The sequence below is a fragment of the Amblyomma americanum genome, chromosome 9 (assembly GCF_052857255.1).
Source record: "Amblyomma americanum isolate KBUSLIRL-KWMA chromosome 9, ASM5285725v1, whole genome shotgun sequence".
NCBI classification, from domain to species: domain Eukaryota; kingdom Metazoa; phylum Arthropoda; class Arachnida; order Ixodida; family Ixodidae; genus Amblyomma; species Amblyomma americanum.
Genome location: NC_135505.1, coordinates 68593560 through 68610759, shown reverse-complemented (window position 1 = coordinate 68610759; position 17200 = coordinate 68593560). Strand labels below are relative to the sequence as shown.

The 17200-nt window shown below is 42.3% G+C and overlaps 1 protein-coding gene across 1 annotated transcript in view; it reads left to right on the top strand.

Annotated features, from left to right (window-relative positions):
• LOC144105188 (synaptotagmin-10-like) overlaps positions 1 to 13814 on the top strand; it is a 102039-nt gene extending 88225 nt beyond the window's left edge. The window contains exons 7-9 of the mRNA XM_077638340.1: positions 1951 to 2074; positions 5031 to 5202; positions 7373 to 13814. Of these exons, the coding sequence (XP_077494466.1) occupies positions 1951 to 2074; positions 5031 to 5202; positions 7373 to 7559 (483 nt within the window). The 3' untranslated portion in view covers positions 7560 to 13814. The remainder of the gene's footprint in view (positions 1 to 1950; positions 2075 to 5030; positions 5203 to 7372) is intronic.
• The last annotated feature ends 3386 nt before the right edge of the window (positions 13815 to 17200 follow it).

Genomic DNA, 17200 nt, shown 5'->3' with positions numbered 1-17200 from the left:
TCGGCAGAAATGTACGTGGGAAGATGATACTCAGAGAGTTGCGGGGATACGTTGGCAGCGGCTGACACGAGACTGGGTTGATTGGAAAGATATGTGAGATGCTTTCGTCCTGCACTGGGTGTAGTGAGACCGGTAATGATAATGAGAACTTGCGGTGCAATTCAAAATCTTTTTAGTTATTAATGTATAAGTAGGAAACCTAAACAAATAAGCTTGACTTTCAAATGCTACATACTATACTGGCGAATAGTGCCGATAACAATCCTATCGCCTAGTCCTTCGTGCGACGATACAACCGTTGTCCGCAAAGTTTCCAGACTGAGTCAACTAAAAAAATGGGTTTAACATTAAAATAATTTGTGCACACCCCTTCAAAATACTCTCTCTTGTAGTCTATACAGAGCTTCCAACGCTTCTTGAGGTCAGGAAACAGTAGGAAAACGCTTCTTTTGGCAGGGCTGTCAGCTCCTTTATTGTGGCGTCTTGAGTGGCTTCCACGTTACCCGTCCAGCGACTTTTTAGGGCTCGCTTCACACGAGGAAACAGAAAAAAATCGCATGGGAAGAGGTCAGGTGAGTATGCTGGATGGGGAAGAACAGTAATGCTGTGCTTGGCGAGAAATTTTGTCACGCTGAGAGCAGTGTGTGGCCTTGCGTTATTCTGGAGAGGGCTCCATTGCCCAGGTGCCCATAAGTCAGGGCGACGGCATCGAAGTGCATCGCGCATGTGTAGGAGCACGCAGATACAAACCTCCTGATTCACCGTGTGTCCTTGTGGGACGAACTCGTGGTGTATGGCACCTCTGGCATAAAAAAAAGCTATCAGCATCGTCTTTGTTTTGGCCTCCTGTCGCTGCACCATTCAGCGCTCTGCCTCTTTGTTTGAGGATCATAATGAAAACAGCATGTTTCGTTTTCAGCAATGATGCTGTCGACGAATGCAGCATCCTTCTCTGCCTCGGAGAGCAAATCGGGGCCCACGGAAGCCCGCATGTCCTTCTGTTCTTGTGTAAGGAAGTGGGGCACAAGTCTTGCATTCAGCTTTCGTTTCCCCAAGTTCTCAAGAAAAATTTCGTGGCATGTTGTCTTACTAAAGTCGAGAGCATGCGATACCATGCGGACTGTAATGGTGCATTCTTGCTGTATGAGTTCCCTGTTCCGAGCCACGCTGTTTTTCTTCCGTGAGGTTGAAGGGCACCTCTGCTTTGTGCCATCCTCCACCGACGTGCTACCCGAAGCGAACCTCTTGAGCCACTCGAAAACTTGCGCCCGCGATAATGTCTCGTTGCCTTAAGCGTCACGAAGGAGCTTATACGTCTGTGTGGTTGTCTTGTCAAGCTTCACACAGAATTTTATGTTTACACGCTGTTCGAGATGGACGCCCATTCCTCCGCATTCAATCACATTAGAATGCGCAGACGACTAGTGACAACGTATTTTTCTACATGTAATGCCATCTAGCTGCTGCCACAGCAATTAACATAAATAACTCAGGTTGACACGAAAAGATTGCGCTATACATACGCACCGACTTTGTTTTGGGGAATCATTTCTAGAGAAGAAAATTAATCTGTCTTGAAACTTTATGGAGAAAGGTTTATGTACTGCGATACTTTTCGACTATTATTGCTTTCAATGCTCTGCTACCACAAGCATTAAAATAATACTCTTTCTTCTCCTTTCAGCAGGGTAGTACTAGTTATTTTATCCCTATTTTTTATTTCTACTACCACTGCTATGATTAACACAACTGAATGCGCCTACAGAAAGCGAACCTTTTACAGTTGAGCTTTTTTAAATATATTAAGTAGGAAATAAGGCCTTGAATTTCCGCTCGTTGTGAGCAGTAATGAATCGACGCGTTATATTCTGATTTTAGTAGGTCATCATTATTGTCGCAGTGATCAGCTTCATGTGGCTTGAATTCTCGAAACTGTATTTTTCTTTGCAGGAAAAAATGGACAAGCTCGGAGAAGTGATGCTGTCGCTGTGCTACCTGCCAACAGCCGGAAGGCTTACAGTTACTGTTATCAAAGCCCGAAACCTCAAACCTATGGACATCAGCGGCTCCTCCGGTATGAAACTGCATCCCTGCTACGTTATTGAACAGTGCGTTGATAGAGCTAGGTGGTACGGAGACTATTCTGAAGTTTCAGGGTCTGAGCTTTTTAAACTGTATAGCTAAGTGGCAGCAACTGTGTGACTCCCTCTATGCTGCTAATGAAGACTTAATAACCGACAACTGAGCTAGTTGGTGCATCTTTAAGCCGTGGTAAAAACAGCGCAGCGACGACAGACACAGAGAAGTCAGAAGAAGACGGACAAGCGCTGACTAACAACTAAAGTTTATTGGAAAAAAAAACACAGGTAATAATACACTCCTAAAACAACCAGGGAACACGCCCCTCTTAACATCCTTCTAATCGTGCGAATCTAGATACTTAATCTCACATCCGTGAAGAAGCACTGACGGTGTGCTGACGCATGCATCACCATTCGCGTGGATGCGATACGCCTCACACAGTTCCCTTGTCAATTTATCCCTGTGCCTGCAAACAACTTTTGTCTCATGGAAAAGAGGGTTGCACATTTTTTGTCGGGGGAACCTGGGATATTATTCAGGGGGCAATCTCTAAAATGTAATGCAAGGTTGGACGATGGGGGGCCATTTAACGAGGTATGATGCTGACGAAGACGGGTGTTCACACATTTTCCCGTTTGGCCAATGTATTTCATGCCACAGGAAAACTCAATGTCATACACTACGCTTTCAGCACATGACGTAAACTTCTTTTGGTGGTTTATTTTGCAGGCTCTACTCCCGGTTGGTTTCTGTTTTTTAGCCTTTGCTTTCCTATCTATTATGGCACAAATTTTTCCAAGCTTTTGCGGGGCTGAGAAGAGCACTTGAATTCCATATCTGGCGCCTACTCTTTTTAAGTTGTGTGACAAACGATGAAGATATGGTATAACCGTATGCCTCTTCATGCCTGACGGCTCTGATGGATGGCAACTCTTGAAAGATTTTAGTTTCCTCAGCAATTTATTGCTCAGCCCATTCTAAATTAGTTAAAAGTGGTATAGCCGTTGCATGTTTAGGATCAGCACTTTCGAAATCGTGTGTGCATGGAATGAAGAATAGTTTTAATCAGCAGGTTGGTAGATTACAATCGGCAGGATTTCCGGAAGAGGTAATCGTGCTTGCTTGCAATAAATTGCTGAGGAAACTAAAATCTTTCAAGAGTTGCCATCCATCAGAGCCGTCAGGCATGAAGAGGCATACGGTTATACCATATCTTCATCGTTTGTCACACAACTTAAAAAGAGTAGGCGCCAGATATGGAATTCAAGTGCTCTTCTCAGCCCCGCAAAAGCTTGGAAAAATTTGTGCCATAATAGATAGGAAAGCAAAGGCTAAAAAACAGAAACCAACCGGGAGTAGAGCCTGCAAAATAAACCACCAAAAGAAGTTTACGTCATGTGCTGAAAGCGTAGTGTATGACATTGAGTTTTCCTGTGGCAAGAAATACATTGGCCAAACGGGAAAATGTGTGAACACCCGTCTTCGTCAGCATCATACCTCGTTAAATGGCTCCCCATCGTCCAACCTTGCATTACATTTTAGAGATTGCCCCCTGAATAATATCCCAGGTTCCCCCGACAAAAAAATGTGCAACCCTCTTTTCCATGAGACAAAAGTTGTTTGCAGGCACAGGGATAAATTGACAACGGAACTGTGTGAGGCGTATCGCATCCACGCGAATGGTGATGCATGCGTCAGCACACCGTCAGTGCTTCTTCACGAATGTGAGATTAAGTATCTAGATTCGCACGATTAGAAGGATGTTAAGAGGGGCGTGTTCCCTGGTTGTTTTAGGAGTGTATTAATACCTGTGTTTTTTTTCCAATAAACTTTAGTTGTTAGTCAGCGCTTGTCCGTCTTCTTCTGACTTCTCTGTGTCTGTCGTCGCTGCGCTGTTTTTACCACGGCTTGAAGACTTAATCATTTGAAATAAACGTGGTTAATAATGTAGTAAATCTTCACCGCACAGTTTAGGATTCTCGGTGCACTGAGCACGACTTCGTGTTACGGGGCAGCAGTAAACTTTTCTTCTTAAAGAAATATTTCGCAGGCTACCGTGTCTAGCAATTGGCTTAAATATTTTAATGTGAGCACAAGTATTTCACAAATCTTCTTGCCAAATCAGGCGGGTAGGTCTTTTTCAGCACTCCGTTAAGGCAACATTGAATGTACTCGGAAATAATAAAATTTTCTGCGTCAGAAGTAAGTTGCTGTTTAGACAGACCCATAGAATATTGATGTTGCAACTTGGTTTATATCCAAATAATGCGCAGCTAGTTGCATTTCTGAATGCTGTCCACTATTCATAGCATAACTACCAGATGCTTAAATTATTCATTTTATCACTTAGCTCTTTTTCTTCAATGGCAGCAATACCATACATGTTGGATGTATAAAATAAATAATCTGCTGTGTTGGTCATACTCTCTGAGCGCACACTAATTTGGGCTTGTGCTGTAAGCCATGGGCGGCAGTTATCGAGAAGCTGGTTGAGTTCATAATATCGCACCCACTCATTCGGCTTTCCGAAATTTTTTACAAGTGACAGTTTGAGCGCAAAAATAGTTCATAACACGAATGAGCTTATATCCTCATTCAAGCAAAAATGAAATACAAACCTTTTTGCAGAAATGCAGCGAAGCGGAGGAAAATTTCAAACAGAAATGAGTCAGTGAAACCAAAGCTGTGCCTTCGTTGAGGAAGCTCAGATTGCTAAAAGATACTACTATTAAGAGAGAAATATAAAGAAAGAAATTGCCATTAGCAGGCGTTTCCTAACGACTCAAATTATAGATGCTTTCAAGTAACACATCATCAAGATAAGCGCTGCTATGCTATTACAGTGCGGAATTTTATAACCGGAGTTAAACGGAATAGCCCAACTTGCCTTACCTTCCTCAGGATGATAATACGCGCCTTCTTTTCATCCGCTGTTCAATGTGATGCAGACCCCTACATCAAGGTCATACTCGTCTGCGAAGGCAAGCGTATCAAGAAGAAAAAGACAAGCGTGAAAAAGTCTACACTCAACCCTGTGTTCAACGAGGCTCTCGTCTTCGATGTACCCCCCGAGAACGTCGATGACGTCAACCTCGCAGTCAAGGTTGTCGACTATGACCGGTGAGTACGGCACATCGTTTGAGTTGGCCTGCAGTTTCAAGACACATACTGCCTTCTAGTGGTAAAAATGCATGCCACCTTCATAGGGTTTTCTCTGAGACAGAGTACATAGTAAGCTTCAGAACACGTAGACTTTAGTGCTTTATGCAATTTCTAATAATTGAAAAGGTATATATATATACAATAAATATTATACAGACATACAGGCACATACGACGGATATAGACATACAGATGCAGAAGTAAACGACAATTGAAATTCGAAAATCTTCTGTTAATTAGCGACGCACTCCAGTAGAAACACACTATAACGCTTGGGTTCCAGCCCTGTATTTGCAGGGGCCAGGAACCAGGGCTAATCTACATGCGAATTACCCTCGGTCGGTACAGCATGCATGAGCTGTTTTATGTGTCTGGTGTGGAGAAACTCTGTTATATTTGAGGGACGAATTTGTTGTGCCATGTCACCACATAGCTTGTTGTCACTGCATAAACTACAAACATTTATCCTGGTCAGGTTCTTATCTTTTCACATTTCCCTTGCAGTTTTGCTTTATTCAAGCGAGGAGAAGGGCTAAAGTGGCAAGCGTGGGTGTAACATTTTTTTTAAAATCAAATTAGTTACTGTAGAGTACACATCACTGCATTGGCATGCATGAATGTCCACAAGCACTAGAAATGACGCTGTCAGGGTGGAACCAGCGGAACACAGACGCAGGACAAGAAAAGGAGGTACACACACCACACCGCTGGACATGCAACTGATTTATTTCGAAGAAAACCACCACATTTAAAGGATTCCCTGCGCAAGCGCACACTCTGGATGAAGGGAACAACTGTATTAAGATAAAAGAAAGTTATATTCTTTATCCGTGATAAAAACCGAGGGATCGCTGACACACTTTTTCTTGTTTTTCCTGATTAGAAACGCTCTCGTCTGGTGGTTTTCTTCGAAATAAATCAGTTGCAAGTCCAGCGGTGTGGTGTGTGTACCTCCTTTTCTTGTCCTGCGTCTGTGTTCCGCTGGTTCCACCCTGACAACATTATGAACCAACTAGCCCAGCAATTTACGCTCTAGAAATGACGCACCCGCGTTACTCTACCAATTGCCTAGTAAACAAAAAAAAATGTAGAAAATAGATAGAAATAATAGGATGATGAGTCAATGGCTGTATAGTAAATAAGCGCTCATTCAAATTTCTTCCGGGAAAGCACACAACAGTTACACCTGCTAAAATCTATGGAAGTTAAAATGTCGTATTACACGGATAAAACTTCGCAAATACAAGGAATGTACAATCAAATTATTCATGCCATTCAAGACCACAAATTGTTATGAAGCTTAGAAGTGCGTTAGGGGCATGTGCTTTAAGAACCAGCAAAGTTTCCAGCCGCTTCCATTTTTGCGAGCGCTAATCATTACCGTACCATTCAAAGCGCTCCTTTGTTTACCCTCTGAAGACTCCGCTTTATATGAAAATAATAATCAGGAACAAAATTTTCCTTAAAGGCTCTGCCGTAATATTGTACCGATAGAGCACTATACTCCTCGTCAAGTTTTGTGGGCAATGCGAAACAGATCAAGGAGGAAGGCATAAATGTGTCACGCTCTGTGTTTTGCTTCCTGCATCACTCCAGTAGTGTCTTCGGCACTGCTCACGACAATGCAGTCTCCTTTAGGTAATATTTTGTTCACGTTAATTCCGCTTTCTCTACTATATACTTTCATTTTCGTCTCTCTACCCACGAAAATCTTTCTTATTCGCTGCTTTTTCTTTGATTCTTGGCCCCGTAATCTTCATAAGAGCACTGCGTTGAGTCCCTGGAAATGCTCAAAATAGAGGAATCAATGGAGAAGGTTACCCAACCGCATGACTTGATGGATTAGACAGAAAAGATTAACGGCAGTAAATTCTGCCAACTCATATGCTTTCTTGGCAAAACTGAAGTGTATTTCAGTTGATTTCAGGGTTCAAGACGCAGACTGCACTTATATGCAGTTTAAGGATTAAAGAGACAGTAATTTTCAATGCATTTACCTGGTCACATTTCCACTTGCTTGCATGAGCAATGAAGGCTTTTGTTAGTTCGTTAAACGTTTCAAAGCGTGGATACAACTAAGAGTGTATTTATAACTCTGAGTGTTTCGCGGGACGTCCATTCCATTCCAGGGTCGGACCTAATGAACTCATGGGTTGCTGCGCCGTCGGACAGTTGGCCGCGGGTGTTGGGCGGGATCATTGGCTCGCCGTAATGGACAACCCCCGGAAACCCACTGCCCAGTGGTATCCTCTGATTGACAGCCTCCCGGCCGAACTGGATCCCCCGCGGACGCCGTCGGTGACCTGCTTAAAGTGAAGAGCTGGCGAAGACAAAATGAGAAAGAAACATTACTTGAGAGAGAAACGGACTGTTACTTATCCGACTGTTGTCCCGGTTCGCATATGGTGATGATTATTTCTCCAAGGCTACCCTTGAGGGGCAAACGCGGTGTTAGTTAGACATGCTGGTCGCGCCTTTTCGCGTGAGTACACCTACGTGTGAAGGCCGGAGCTTTGAGTGCATGTTCTTTCTGGCACATTACTCGCAGTGCTGCATAGTAACAGTTGACTCTTCGGCCAGCACTCGACGGAGCGACCGATGCAAAGTTGTAAGGCGGAATGTGGTCAGCAGAGGGGATGAATCCAGGACGTGACATTAATCCCAGAAAGTCGCGGTTCATGGTTTACTAGAAGCTGTGGTTCTGTACACTGAAAACAGGCTTTGATGATCTTTTAAATAATAATTTTGAAAGTACAAGTGGTGATAAGTTTCTGAAATGGCAAATAGTTCTCGTGCTAGATTTGTATTACGCGTGAACAGTATATCTTTTTCTACTGTGTTAAAGATCCATGAAAGTGCATTTCTAAAAAATATCTTTCTTAAAGCCAGTAACTTATATTCTTAGCTCCGAAACCAGATGAAGCCGGAAGGTTACACACGGTGTTTTGCATGATTTCTGCAATGATATTTTTTGTTGGAAAGTGGCACTTCACATTGCCTTATTGATTTATCGTGTTTAATTCGTAGAGTGCGCGGTGCATTTACCTCGTGAAAACGCTCGGCAATAAAGGACTCTAAATCCCTGCAGCGCGTATATTCTTTGGTAGAGAATCCGATCTGATCATGGAAAACCGCCCTGTATTTTTTTAATATTAGACTATTATTGCAAACTGGCGAATTCTGATAGACCGTGCATGACATCTCCACACACACCTCGTTGGCAGTGTTGCAGCCAACATCCAAAGTTCTCCTCCTGCAATATTTTGTGTGAAACAGAAGCCTGAACTGCAGGCGGCAACGTATAATTGTTGAAAACAAAGGTGGGGGCAATGCATAAAAGTATAGGCTATTGTAACATACGCGACTCTTTAGTCGGTATACTTCTGCGACGAGCAACAAATGTGTCTGTCCTACGTTTCGAGAAAGCCAGAGCCAAGGCACCCTTAACTGATGGTGCATATTTATTCGCCTTGTACTGATAAACGAATTATTTGCGTTAGTTTGACTATCTCGTTCTGAACTGTTTTCAGAGATAAACTTTCGCGCCATACCGATGGCTTTCCTCTGTTAATCAATGCATTTGACCCTGGCGTGAGTTCTTTCAAAACCAATATTTTTGGCTAAAGAAAGCAGATAACAAGTATAATAACCTTCTTCGGTGCAACCTTTGATCTGCCACTGAGACTCATCAGTGGGACATTTGCATGCTCTAATATGGGCGAGGCGAAAGGACAAACTCTGCGTGTAGCACTTCTTTAGGAGTCATGGTTGCAGAGGAGCAGATCTCTCAGATGCCCTTCATTCGTATGCTGGTTTCGGTCGAATTTACTCGCTTGCAATCAGCTTAGTTATATTTGCGATAAATCTAGACAAAAATGTTCTATACACCCCACTGTTTATGCTTTCACAAACTTACGCTCAAGAAGCATTGGCTATGTGGGCCTAGCAGTCAGAATGAAGACGAGCAAGCGTGACCTCTAGTTATTGAGACAACATTGCGAAATAAAGCACTCAGATTTGTCGCTTTAGGGTTCAAAAATATTTTTATGAACTTTGTTTTAGCTGTGGCTTTCCTTGTCAATGATTTTGGACCATCAAGATGTGTCCTGGGTACAAGTGGTACCGCAATTGCGCGCTGAATATACCTAAGGCCTACGTGTACATTTGTCAGTGATCGTATACAATGTGATATGTAGACGCCAGAGAGAACATGTTTTTCAGTGTAGCACACTCAAGCATGTAAACCGTTTTGTAAGCACTATTCTTTCTATAGTATGAGACAGTAACTTCACCTAGACCTCGTGTATATGTAAACACACCATGTTCCAGAAGTTGTGTCCCATCTCTACCTGTCGTGAGATGCCGCTGAAAACTGAAATGTCGCAACTCTTCCCTGCTGTGTCTTTTGTGTTTTTACCCCTCGCACCTAAGCATGGTGTTGATGGGCTGCACATAAGGAGGCTTGATTTTTTTTTTTCGACGGAAAGTGAGCAGTACGAATGAATGATCACGATGACGCCCCTTCGTCGTCTATTTGTGTGATGTTTCCACTGGAACACAATTTGTGCTCTTTGTGCATGCAGGTCAACTTTTACCACAAAAGTTGTGCATGTTACCTACTTCTGTGTTTTCACATTCCTGTCTACGATCATCACTGACGAGATGCCAATCAAGAGGAGACATAGCTTTGTTTCTTCGGTGTGGAATGATTACCAGTGCTCCAAGCGAAAACGCAAAGCTCTTTTTTTTTCTCTACAGAACATAATCACCTACATAAATGTGCGTAATATTAAATAGAATGCATAGGTAAATTTTCGTTTCTTTGTATAAGCTAATCATTGCTGAAAATTTCCTATCATGTATGATTACAACGTGAACGATACAATCTGCTATGCGGAAGTTACAGCATAATCGCAAGAAAAATCATTAATACAAATGTCTTCCAAAGTAGTCACTAGAAATCATGGGCACGAAGCTGATGATGAGCCCAGCTGCGGTAATGCGACTGTTGGTTTTCAGTGTTTGCACAGGCCTAAACATCACAGTGTGGCGTGTTCTGTACAGAGGAAATGTACACGTCATTAATTTTGAACGCCGCGTATTGCTGAGTTGGCATAACTTGAGAATATGGAAAAACTGAATAAGAAATTCCATTAACACATACCTTTTTTTTCCTGAATAAGTGACACCGCCGCTTTTGAAATGGTAATTTAAATTGCATACTGCGAGAAAATGAATCGGCCAGCACGAAGGAAAAGTCGCTGAGTTAACATCTGTGATGAGATCAGTGTTTAGCTACGATCTTAAGACTAATACAGCAGATGAGTTGAAATGTTTTTATTCTTGCAAGTTCTTCTTTTCCTTACACATTTGGATGTTGTATCGTTACTTTTAAATGGTTCTTGATGTCACACGAAATGGAAGCTAGTAAATGACATATGGTTCACTGTAAGTAAGCGCTGGCGCGTAGGCTTGGCCTACATAAGTGGAACTCACTTCTACGTGGCATAAAATTTAGAAGCCTCTAACAGCGCTTAATAACGGCCTTATCGGAAGTATTGAAATAATTCCATAATTTTTGTTACACAGACGACCTCTTGGGTACTTGTATGCACGTTTGTACATATGGAAGAGATGTGATCTCAGAGCAACCCACGTGATGTCTGCGGAACAATTGTAAATGATATCGCCGGAACAATTCTCTGCTGTTCTATTTCAGTGTTGTGCTAAGGTTACTTTTGGTTTTAAAATTTTGTGTGTGTAGCGCTCGTAGTAATGACGCCTGTATTTTGAACTTAGGTTGTGTAGTTTAGATTTTGTGATGTGTTGTCATGAAAGGTTGATTTTATGTCCCATGCACCTGACATATTTAATGGATCAAACCATACAGGGACTTCACACCTCAACAGCTGTGATTCTGGGGATCAAAGGGGACGATAACTTTTGTCACGGCAAACTAGGTGACAGCAGTGGCTTTATCTTGGTCTACTGTTATCACGGCTTCTTTCCGGATGCTTATGCACGTCGGTGGCCTCGCAGCAAATAGGTGGATTTTGGAAGATCACCGTAATTAGATATCCAAATCACTCTCGACGAAACCCTCGTTACGGCATTATGCCGGCAAAAGCCGGCATTATACATGCATAAGGTAGCATAGACGCATTACAAAATAGAGCGCGCGTCGGTATGCACATTGCATGCACTCATGAGGCCTCTGTATCACAGCTCTGCAAAGAGATAAAGGTCAAAAGCGGGCTTATTAGTGATCCGTGTGCAGCATATTCTCACCTTGCTCAAGAGCCATAGGTGGTACAGACTGTATTATTTATATTATTGTATTTTATTTTTGGAGCCCTCGGTGCAATTCTGTTGGTTTTGTACTAAGCCTTGTACATTTTTTTAAAAGGTTTGTTAAAAAAAGTACAAGTTCGGTTTTCTAAAGAATAGTTGGTTGTGTTCTTCTACCATTAGATTCTGTGTAAAAAATCGCTTTTCATTCAAGCGCTAAAGACGCATTCACAGGAGTTATATATCATGACCGAATATTATTTGCATGCATACATTTTGAAACCTACTCCTCTGCACCCAGAGGTGAGATAAGGTGCATTGTCGTCGCAAAATACCGAGAGAGCTCACGTTTCACAAATGGTTCTCCAAAAGAAAGAAATATCTTTTGAGTTGGCGAACATTTTTCTGCAATCAGAATATTTATAACATTCTATAGAACAAATTCTTGTGTATATCTTCCCCTGATGCATTCGAATCCGCAAATGCGCATATTTGTGTTCAGAGCCAAGCTCAATTTGAATGCATACTTTATTTCATCCATTTCTTAACCCATTTCTTAAATGCGAGCCGCTGCCGTCGTTCACACGGTTTGCTGATATTATTGGAATGAAATTGACAGTACAGTTCTCATAGGTACTTATTTTCACCTATTGCAAATAACTGCAAACTAGAACGCGTCGCAATTGGCTTTAGCAACGATTGTTCTTCAACTGTTAAAAATTCCAATACCACCATTCTCACATCCCCTTGGATCAAGCAAGATCACACAAATGCTACTACCCAGTTTGTACCAAATCGAAGAGTGAGTGCTTCTACTGTAGTAAGCTTTGCTATGCACACGCAACATCTGTCAGCGTTTCGGCTCAGTTTAACAGCGCAGATGCCTCCCATAAGCTATGTTTTGTGGATCCCGGTAGAGAATTCAATGTTTGGTTCGTGGAATGTAAACCAAAACTCAAAACTATGGCAAAAGCTTGTGTAGAGGAAGCGCACAAAAGGCAGCACACAGACAAAGATTAACACGAGATAGGCGCTTTTTTGTCTCTGTGCTGTTTTTTGTGCGCTTCCTCTGCTCACGTTATGCACCAACTTTCTCCAGAATGTGTTCTATGGCCACAGCATAACTGCGAGGAAATCCCCGACAAAAGGGTAACGTCTTTTACGGCCCATCATTACCTAATTAAATAAGATATTTTTTAGCATATAAGGCTTACTCAGATCGCTGCTGCGACTTTGCCGACAAAATTAGAGGAAGAGCTTCCACACGAAAGAGGATAAAAAGGTTTGGCATGTGGCGCAGCACTCACACATTTTCATCCCGCACGAATTTAACAAATAAGTAAGCCTCTACAAATATTACTGTCGGGGGTGCGATATACCTCTGCTCTTCACACCTTCGCTACCACAATACCTTTGCCCAGTCCAGTTATTGTGTGTTCTTGCACTCTGCGTACAAACGTCGCCACTTGGGTCGGTCCTAGCGGTGTATATATGCTTCTCGCGCGTAATGCATCCTGCGAACCTGAAGGCCACATTTCTTGTACAGATCGGCGACGTAACTCCTTTTTAATAAACGCCGCGCTTGCTTTACTTCAAGTTCACAGCATCATAGAAGTGTAAGTTAAACCCTAAAGACGTCATGCTGTGTTTGTGAAAACCAATCTGCAAAATAAGCGCAGGATTGATTTAAATGAGCATACCGTACCATTCGATGCGACACAAGCGTGCGATTAGTTTCTTTATTGATGTTCACCAAATTTATTTGCATTCCCTTTTGCGCCACAACAGAAGCGGATTTGAGCTCGTTAACTCTCGGTACCATTGTACTCTCCGGGGAAAGATTCTGCATATTGAGTGCATTCGATGTTTTGCGCGCCCTCTAAATAGGACGTCAGTACCCTCCCCAGCATCCATTTCTTGCACGATGCAGAAAAACCCTCCCACTACGACAAGTTGGTGTGGTTTGTGCATGATACTTTGCTGCTCGGTACAAAACTGGATGTGCCGTTAGCAACACTGTGTACAGATTCGATGAGAGTGGATGATTGAGCGCGCTTTCCAATAAAATGTATTTTGTGTGTAGACACGCACTTGCTGGTGGCGTGCTGACAATGATGTATATTTTTCAGACAAGGATGCGCCGAAATGACTGGGTGTTGCAGAGATATTGTTGTAAAAAATCTTCGACCAGTGCTTGCACTCCCACTTTGTTAAGATCCACCAAAGTGTATGTACTTGCCGTACATGAAAAATAAAATATGCTCTTTATTTTTGACGTTAACAAAACAACACTGCACTCAGTGTCTCTTCCTGGCGCTCAGATATAAAGTGAAATAAAAAGCGGCGATTAATTTAAAGCTTCCAGGGATAATTCATCAGTCTCTGTTCGAAGAATGAAGTTATTAGACACGTTATGCTTCTTAAGCTTTCTTCTAACCTAGCTCTAGCACCGCATTCTCAGAAGCAAACCAGCAGGAACGTGACGGCATGGTGAAGGTGGGTTCGCGCTGTATTTGGCTGGCCCTCAAATTTGATAAAGTTAGAGTTGTCTATTTTTTCGGAATTTATACTCTACACAGAAGAACGAATATTAGCGCAGAGCTCTTATGGGCTCATTGTGCATGCGGTCTACATGCATTGCGTTGTACATGCGTTGTACATGCGTTGTACATGCGTTGTTTTAACTTGCGTTGTACATGCATCTGCAAGTGGAAACAATAGAATTCGCTCCGGGAGTTATCCTTTCGAGGAGCTTGTGAGAGAGCAATAGTCAGTTACTTATGAATGGCGATGATATTCTCGTAATAAATATCAATCAAAAAGAACAGCTTACAGGAACCAATTGTGCTCAGCTCCTTGTGTATTTTGATGATGGCTTCATAAAAATTTGGCAGAAAAATTGAATGAGAAAGTCTTTATCTAAACCACAATGCACAAGCGAGCTCATTTAAGCTTTTGTAAGGCGTTGTACAGGACTGTGCATGCATCAATTTCAACATTTTTTCGGATATTCCTCTCTGCAGATTACTTTTAATCTGACAATTAATGAAGTGCCCTTGAAGTAATTTTTTCTCGATGATGATGGCACACCGCTATCACTGAGCACTATTTTCTTTGGTTGAACACAGTTTCCACCTTCAGGAAACAGAGAAGATTAAAACTACTCTTCGAAAGGCGTTTGCTCGAGATGATCAGAATTAAAATATGTTCTCTCAGTACTAGTGTTCATGGTGCTAGGCTGGGTTACAATTTACTGAATGGTCACCTTTTATACTATTGTTATAACCTGAGAGCACTTCTCATTCTTTTGTCCACTAATTTTCATCCGAGCATATTTAAAAACACAAAATTTGAAGGAAAGGTTTGTGCCATAAAAATACAGCCAGAATTCAACTGATCGCGCTGGCTTAGTCGCAAGTCGAAACACGTATCTTGACCTCCTCAACCGTAGGTTTAAAGTGACAGCCTCAGCTGACCAACAGTGTTGTTATCAGCTTTGGAACTTCCGGGACTGCACTGACACGGACAACAGAAACAAGTGAATACAGAACGCGTGCCGTCCAGTCTTGTCGCCCTCTGTTTGCGCAGTACGCCCAGCAGGAAAGATGCAGATCCAGCATGTTTCTCTACTAAGATCAAGAGGACCAGACACTCGAACGTGGCCTCAATTTCGCCACTTATATCGCCGCCTAGGATGCCCAGTCTGCAACTCACAAGACACTGAGGCTGACATTCAACACTTGTTGTGGGATTGGTCGGCACTGAAGCGAACTAGAATTCGCCACCTGGCAGCAGCGGGTCTCCACCCAGACAACCCATCCTCATACATTGATTGGACGCAGGGGCCAAATCACCGCTCCCTCCTCGTCTTCATTAGATCGGCACATCTTTCCTGCTTTATTTAACACCCAACCACTCTTTTCTTTACTTTCTTTTCTTTTTTCTTCCTAACCCCCTTAAGCCCAGGGACAATAAATAACGCTATAAAAAAGAGGACCAGTCAAATAACCACAAAGGGACAATGCCTAAGTCGCTGTAATAAGCGTGCAATGATTTTGTGTGCTAGGCCTATATATGATTTCCCTCCATCTTTATAAACCGGAGGACAAGAACCACAAGACTACATGAGAATTTTTTTTTCGCGCAGCAGTACCTGCGACGGTTGTATAACAACCATTGTGCTGCAATAGAGTAAAAAAGAAAACATGAAAAAATGAGCGAGACGAGCAAATGATTTTTTGTGCGTTTGTTGAATGCATGTAAACAAAAAAATATAGGAATCGCAATCATTGAGCAATACCGGCAAACCAGTGCCCGTATCTCTCGTACTATCGATGGTCGGGGACCACCAAAGGCCAAAACACCTAAATCTTCCTTATACCGGTAGCCGTAAACACTGGCAGGCAAGAGGAGCAGTGACCCTGACCTTGCCTGCCGATCGATTTCTTGGGTGACATGGAGCTGCTCCAGCTCTTTTCGCCGGCAGAAGGGCGTTCCGCGAATATTTTGTGCCTTTCAGATGAAAGTTTTTTCTTAGATAAGTAATCTCTCCGCCATTGCCACAACTGTTCCACTAGCCTTTAGCATAGCTAATGCTTTGAATAGGCGCAGCCTATGGCATTTAGGTGTCTTCCTCCACTCAATAAGCCAGCACTTATTAACAATAACTTTATCTTTCACACATTTGTTGCATTACGGCCTAAGGATTACGTTAGGAATGCGCCTATGCACACTGGTTTGTTGCGTGAAAAAATTTAAAGTGGCCATCCCAGAACTCAGCCAACTCTGTTATCAGTTCCGGTAAGACGAATCAACCATCTTATTGCTTTTTTGAGAATCTTTCCTACAGCTATGAGGAGACAAGTGGTGCCACAGTTGATAGAGTAATAAGCTGAATCCGACAATGTGTAAGGATTTAGTTTCAAGCAACATTCATTATTAAAAGATCACTCACTGAGCACATTATACAGCACATTCGAAGGTGTCTCACCAGCCTGTATTGATCGAAACTGGCGTAGTCAATCATTAGAAATATGTTCGGCACAAGAAGAGCTTGGAGCCATCTACATTACACTCTGTGCAGTTTTCTATTTTTAAAAGACACTTTTGAAAAATGTGTTGAAGTTCATTCGCGATTAACATTTGTGAGCTGAAACGTAGAGTTCTTGATGACCGCGCGCCAAAGAAGAAAGACCAAAGAGCTGCTCATTTCTTAAAATCCCATATTGCCCGTATCTCTGCTCAGCTTTCCCTTAGAAAACACATCATCTTTGTTTGCTATGACTTATTCGAGGCAATTCAAACAAGTTAACTCATTCATGGGAAAGTTAACAGTGCAGTTCGTGTAATCTATTTTAATGAAACGTGTAAAAATAAGAAATATTAACAATACTTGTCTTAAATAAAGAGCCTTGCCTTCGCTACGACGCTTTGCTACCTGATTAGGCTTCACAGACAGTTATTCAGTGAAGCAAACAAGTCATCGCTTCGTTTATTAAATGACTATAAATTAGACTCAGAGCAAAAGATTTGAGAGAGGTCTGTCTAGTTGGGAAATGAATTTAATTAACGTTAAAAAGCAGCAGCATGTATTTTAATGCACTCTCCAAAAAAAGTAGCGATCGATGTCTTAATCTTCAATAGGTTGCGATAATAATCCCTTTAAGTCT